The 7,011-nt window shown below is 42.9% G+C and overlaps 1 protein-coding gene across 1 annotated transcript in view; it reads left to right on the top strand.

The window, feature by feature from the left end:
• The first annotated feature begins 331 nt into the window (after positions 1-331).
• Positions 332-7,011, top strand: part of KDM5A (lysine demethylase 5A) — a 50,055-nt gene continuing 43,375 nt past the window's right edge. Inside the window, exons 1-5 of the mRNA XM_065682376.1 lie at positions 332-906; positions 2,744-2,821; positions 3,857-3,979; positions 5,939-6,109; positions 6,581-6,715. Of these exons, the coding sequence (XP_065538448.1) occupies positions 742-906; positions 2,744-2,821; positions 3,857-3,979; positions 5,939-6,109; positions 6,581-6,715 (672 nt within the window). The 5' untranslated portion in view covers positions 332-741. The remainder of the gene's footprint in view (positions 907-2,743; positions 2,822-3,856; positions 3,980-5,938; positions 6,110-6,580; positions 6,716-7,011) is intronic.

Here is a 7,011-nt window from a genome sequence, read left to right as displayed (position 1 = left end):
ATTTCCTTAAAAGAACGTTAAAATACGGCAACAGCTGCCCGACAACTAGGACCAAAACGCACCCAAAGCCTTGAGGTAAAAGCAGGCCACCCCCACGGCTCGGGGGCGTGGCCTGCAGGAGGGGGCGTGTCTCCCGGCCCTCCTCCTGACGTCCGGCTCAGACAATGGGTGAACTGGCCCTTCAGCATCGGAAGTGAATGTCTCAGGTTTCTTCGCACATTCCTCCGCGGCGGAAGGGGAGGTGGCACCGCCCTCGTTCCCCCCCGCCGCGCCGTGGGGTGCGCTGAGCGGCGGTGGGCCGACCTGTGTGTGTCTTGGGGCTGCGTCCGGAGTGCCTCCGGGAGCAGCGCGGCTGGGAGGCGGCCGGCTCCTCAGCGCTGGCAGCCGCCTCTCTAGCAGCGTGGCGGAGGGACTACTTTTTGGATCGGAGAGCAACACATCATCTCACTTCCGGGGGAGGGCTCAAAGACAGACGCGTAATTTCCGGCGAGCTGGAAGGCTACTGAGAGGGGCTCGGCGAGGGGGGACGCAACCCGGGGGACGGGACCACAACACTCGGCACCGACTGCCTCCACCACCCCTTACCCGCCCTGCGGCCGCCCCGCCTGGCAGCCGCCGCCGGACGATGCGCCTCTGCCCTCGTCTCAGCCCCGCCGGCCGCCCCTAAGGGCCCCCCGGCCGTCCCTCTTCGCCCTGCCCCGCCGCGGCCCTCGGTGCGCTCCCCGCCCTCCCCCTGCGGCCATGTCGGGGGGCGGCGGGTCGCGCTATGCGGCTGAGTTTGTACCCCCGCCCGAGTGCCCCGTGTTTGAGCCCAGCTGGGAGGAGTTCAGCGACCCGCTCGGCTTCATCGGGCGCATCCGCGGCCTGGCCGAGAAAACCGGCATCTGCAAGATCCGGCCCCCCAAGGTACCGCCCGCCTGGGGAGGGGGCAGGGCCCGGGGTGGCCGCGAGGGGCTGCGCCGGGAGGGCTGAGCGGGCGCCGTGTCTCAGTGTCGGAGTGATGAAGGCCCAGGAAGCCTCTTTCCCCGCTCCTGGGTGCTCACTTGGGGCTTCGCGTGCCGCTTTCCGTAGACCTTGGTGTCCGTGCCGGGGACGCCAGGGAACTTGTATAATCCTTGATCTCGGGAATGGGTTTTGTAGTGGTTGCTTTGGAGCAGGTGAGAAGCTGGCAGGGCATGGTGGTGCTTTTCCCCCTCTTTTTGCTTTAAAAAAACCCAGCAAACCAACAGGCTACTTGTGAAAGCTGCGAAGGCATTGTAGGTGAAATCAGGCGCTTGCTCCGAGAGGGGGCAGAGAGAGGAGAAGGTCCTTTTCTTTTTAATGGATCGTTGTAAACGTAATCTTTAAACTGCTAATAGAAGTGCAGCCAACCTGTTTGTGCTGGGGAATTATATTTATGCATAGCAGTTCAGAAGGTAGTATCTTAATCTCTCTGATGGCTCGATCATTAGTTTATAATACCTTGCCCTGTGACCTGGTAAACCATTTAGACCAGAACATCAGGCAATTTGACAAAAGGTGGTTAGATTACTTAATAATTAAAGTACAAATGAACTTTAAATATAGCTGTTAAATAAGAGTTGAAAATACTGAGAGAGGAAAAAAACCTGAAAAGAAGGCATGTAACTGAGAACAGCTTGGATACGGGGGTTGCCGATTAGATTTCGTGATCCTTCTTCTGACCTGCCTGCGTTGCCAGAATCTGTTTGGTTTAATGACATGGTGAAAACTTGACCTCCAAGGGACTGCCCTTTCTAAAATAAGCAGAATGGCTTAGGTTGAGAGGCCATAAGGAACTGATCCAGATCCTACTCATTGAGAATAACTAGAACTTTCCTGGCCGTTGAATGCGTTTGTGTTTTTCCATGTTGCTTGGCTGTTTGCATTGCAGGGTTTTGCAGCATGTGTGCGTCAAGTTGATTTGCAACCTGCTATAAGGACTAAATCAGATGCTTTCTACTGACCTGACTGATTTATTATCCTTTTCCATTATTAGAATCTGTAAATATTTTACGATTGTGCTTGAGGTCTTTATATGCTGCAAAAGTGCAAATAATAAATACTTAGTGGGGCTTGTCCACCTGGAGTGGGTGTCGTTACCTTGTTGTATATACTGCCAGGCAGACAGTCTACCATAACTTTCTAAAAAGCTGAACTATGCTTAATATTGTAACACAGTTTTGATGGATGGGGCTGGGAGGCACTTGTGCTTGAGCAGACTGTTGACTGTGTTGAGAAAGTCATTATTTAAGGTTGCATTTCTATTGAGGAATTGGACTCCCTGCTGGTCTTATCTTTATTGAAATGACTGTAGACAAACATGAAAGAAGTTAGATGTGTAATACTGTGCTTTATTTAGTGTTGTTGTTGTTGACAGTGAGAATTTTACAATGTGCAAGATATATGGAACTCTTTTAAAAGTAAATAAATGACCAACAAGCTACAGGGATCTCTCCTATTTAAACTCAGTATGAGGTAATGCATACTGAAATGCTTTGAACTTTATTTTCTTTTATATTTTTAATTCTGAGGATCTCTTTCTTTGAACTGAAATACTGTGGGAAGAACATTATTTTAAAAGCACAAGAATGTAATAAAATTGGAAAGTGATATTACCAGTTGTATAGAGAAACTAATTTTCCTTTGGGAGCTTTTTTGCTCTGACATTGTTTGGGTCTTCTGTTTTGTGCATTTTTGGAGAAGTTTCTGGAAGCAATAAAATGTCTTTCTGTCTCTTGTTTAGGACTGGCAGCCTCCATTTGCATGTGAAGTACAAAGTTTTCGTTTCACTCCACGAATTCAGCGGCTGAATGAACTGGAGGTGAGCTTTTCCACTGTTGATATAATTTTGTGTTTTCCCTGAAAACAGTAGGTCTTCTTGCTTGAGATTTGCATCTTGGCAGGTTTCTGGATGGAGGAGTCTTTAGAAAATCATAGACCACATCAGTGTTTATACTTGGCAGTGGCAGAGTTCATATAAAATAACTCTCCATGGCTTTGGGAAAAGCCTAGGTTTTATTTTATTACCCAAAATAACCACAAGAGTTTTTATTTCAACTGGAAATGTCTAAAATGAATGCCAACTACCATGTTGTGTAGTAAGAACAGCCAGTGTCTAGCCTTCTGAGCTCCACAGGCAGTGAATTTCTTTTCTTAAAATACTTACTGCTCTTCTGAAGCCTCTAGTTACCTCATACTGGCCTAAAAGTGCCTTTTAATCCTTAAAATTAGCTGATTTTTTAATAGGCTTATTACAGCTGGTTAATTTTACGACTTAAAAATGTATGGAAGCTTTCTTGAAAGCAGAGTGAGTTCCATTCTGTCCTGTTTTTTTCTTTTCTCTACAACATTTCTCAAAGCCTTGCTGTGTTCATATACAAAAACGTCATGTATCATTTGGCTTGTAAATGGGTCTCCTTATGGAAAGTGATTTGAGTACTCCAAAAATACTCGAGGGAGGAGGCCGTTCTGCATGGTTAAGGCATATACAAAAACTGTTTCTAACACTCCCCTTCCCTCCCATGCATATTTTAATAATTGCTTTTGTGTTTCTCTTGGGAATGATGATTTTTCAGAAGTATGCATTTTGGTTTCAAAACAGACTGTTAGGTAGAGGTTTGGTTTGTAAGATCTGAAATGTAGAGAGAAGCATAGATAATTTTGTGTTTGTAGAGGTCTTTGGTTTTGTCTGTATTTCTAGCTTTTTTTTATGTGACTAAAAAATACTTCACTTTCCAAGTTGCACTCTGAGAATGTAAATGCTATAAAAACTTGTCATGTTTGGTTTTTTTTTTTCTCAGGACTGTAAGGCATTGTCACGCTTTGTTTTGTGTTTGTCTTCTTTTATTTATTGTAGGCAATGACAAGAGTGAAGCTGGACTTCTTGGATCAGCTAGCAAAGTTTTGGGAACTCCAAGGATCCAATTTAAAGATTCCTGTGGTGGAGAGAAAAATACTGGATCTCTATGGTCTGAGCAAGGTGAGTAAGCACTTGTAGGCCTTGGACAGGGGCCTCTTTTTTTCATTCAAGCTCAAGAAGCCAAGCAACTTAGGAGGGCTTGTATTACAGCATTAATCTCATTAATATGGAGATGAGATGAGAGATTGGGGGGAAAAAAAGTAGAGTGAAGGAAAATTACTAAATTATGTGCAGATATGTGAAGAAGAGTTAAAGCCTTTGGTTGGATTCTGTACAGTGTGTGTTCATTACCTCGTATACAGCTTGAATGTATCTAGTGTCAGTTGGCCAATTGCTTTTCAGTTCTACTTTTTTACATATGGTAGGGCTGCAGGAGTTTAAGGTGGGTTTTGGGAAGGCAGTGATATACTTGCATGTAGTTGAGCTCCGACCTAGCAATTCTGTAACAAATTGTTGTGATTGCTCCTTCATCTCTCCCACCAGAGGTTTTACACATGACATAAACATGCATTTTTGAGAATTTCTTACTTGAACTTCTGGAATAACTATTTTAATTTCCAAAACAGGCTAGGCTTAAGGATGGCTAGAAATTGATGCTACTGAAGTATATAGTATAGTGCTTCTAGGTTAGAGTGTCAGTTTCCATTCCTCAAGGTAAGTAAAAAAGATCTGAATTGAATAGATTTTATTTTCAAAGAAAGAAGTCAGTCTTTTGGACAGTCGGGAATGGTTGATAAAATGTTTTTTGCTTGTCTTAGGTGGATTGCTGGGATATGCATAATATGATAGTGGTAGTGGCACTGGGAAGTATCTGGGTCACTGTTATGAGCTGGAGCATTTTAGTTGACTGCAGATAATGCTGGTCTAAGCTTATTTAGTTACTTAGTGGCTTTTGTAGCCATTTCATATGTACAGATAATTTTTAAAACAATTTTTTAATGGAGATTTTGAAGCTAAGTTGAAATTTAGATTTATAATTTAATTTAAAATGTGGGTTTTTTCTATTAATTTGCTATAAATATGAGGGAAAATAATTAAATAATATTCCTGTTTTATTAAAGTGTAGCTATCTCTGTTTATAGGAAGAACAACTGATTTATCACTGCCACAATTGTATATTTGAATTTACTTCAGTCTCAAAGTAAACCATGAATTTCACTCCAGTAACAATATGGTTTTGGATTGAGGTTTCCAGCAGTCGGTGAAATATTAAGCATGAAATTTGGTCCTCCTGTGTAAAGAAATGAAATGAAAAACTACACTGTTGTAAAAATGCTACTAGTCTTATGATAATATAAATACGATCTGTTTTGGTTTTAAGCTACTTGACAGTGAAACTGTAAAGGGAATGGAAGCAGTGGAAATGTGGCCAGTGGGGAGGCAACTCATATGCTGGCAAATTGTCTGTCATTTTTCATTTTATGTTAGTTACATGTTAGCATTGATAGTTCTGTATGTGAATTACTAGACTCAAACCAGTTGAAGGCAGGTGGAAAAACTGGACTGAGTTAATGGGAAGGTGAATTCAGTTTTCTCTTTTTACAGTAGTCTCTTTTCCACTGAGGGTTTTGTGTGAGCTTCTATAGTTCTGAAGTTGTGAGTTCCAGCACTCCCTTCTGCCTGGGGTCTGTTATAATGGGCTTCCCTTCTGGCCAGACTTGTGTTTTTCATCAAAGTATAAGTCTGGTGAGAGTTACCTTTCCAGTTTTTTTTTTTTTTTTTTTTTTGAAGGTGGGGTTTGTATTCTTTCCAGCACATCATAAATCTTAATTGTTGGACTCTTCCTGTCTAGGACAGTACACAATTTACATTTACTAGGAAAATTGTCATGGTAGATATGGTAATTAATGAGTAAGTGCTTAGTTATAAAAGTACAAGCCCTTCAGGGGAAAAAAGCCCTAAATTCACAATTTTGACACTTTTTAATAGAACCTGTTAACGTTTGATTCAATTGATTCTTAGTTTATGCAAGGTGGTGAGCAGCTCAAAACCCTTAACTTTTTTATTTATGCGTTTCAGATTGTTGCCAGCAAAGGAGGCTTTGAAGTAGTCACTAAAGAGAAGAAATGGTCTAAAGTGGCAAGTCGGCTTGGCTACCTGCCAGGAAAAGGCACAGGGTCGTTGCTCAAGTCTCATTATGAAAGAATCTTATACCCCTATGAGCTCTTCCAGTCTGGGGTCAGCCTTATGGTGAGATGCTTCTCTGTCACAGTATGAAGTGGGGACCCAAACTGCACATAGAATGCTACTTGTTATTGCATAAGAAACTAGGACATAGGGTCTATGCTTTTAGAAGCTTTAGCTGTGTAAACAGACACAGGACCATGCTCATATTTACCTGTGACAAATAGTGATACGAGTTGTAACATGACATTGTGTAGTTACTTTCTGGTAGCCATTTCTTTATAGAACCCTATTGGGAAGAAGAACAAGGCAAAATATACAATTAATTGGAAAGGTGTCTTTCAGTAAGCTGGCAGTTGAGATACAGTGTCCTTATTTGAAGCGGTGTGGTTTAATTGGCTTATTATCCAAATGGCATGTGTAATGCTGTGTGGTTTCTTTCTTCGTGTTTCTTAGCGAACAGAATGATTCACAAACCATGGAAGGATTAGCACTGCCTGATCGATCAACCCAGTGTCTTGTGCTCTGATCCTCTAGGGCATCCAAAAGCCAAACTTGGATCTTAAGGAAAAAGTGGAGGCTGAGGACCTCAGCTCAGATGCCCAGGCTTCCCCAAAGCAGGCTTCAAGAATGAACGTTGTGCTGAAGAGAACCCGGCGCGTCAAATCCCAGGTACCCCTGCTACAGGGAATGCTAATTGCTTCCACCAGTGCAGCAGCATTGGCTGTGCAACAGCCTTTATTTGGCTGTGGGAGTCTGCTCAAAAGCACCACCAGGAAGCAGTCTTCATTTAAATAGAATGCAGAGAACAAAGCCGCTCTGAGGCCTGGTTTGCTTATGGTAGATGCATTGTTTATCTGAAAACTCTTAAAAGCTGCTTTTTTGTTTATTGACAACTGGGCTAGGTACCTTGGTAGTTAACATATCTGTGGAAACTATAAACAGATGAAAAAAACCTTTGTGAAATA

This window comes from Lathamus discolor, chromosome 1, assembly GCF_037157495.1.
Source record: "Lathamus discolor isolate bLatDis1 chromosome 1, bLatDis1.hap1, whole genome shotgun sequence".
Classification (NCBI taxonomy): domain Eukaryota; kingdom Metazoa; phylum Chordata; class Aves; order Psittaciformes; family Psittacidae; genus Lathamus; species Lathamus discolor.
This window is presented reverse-complemented; position numbering and strand designations above follow the sequence as displayed.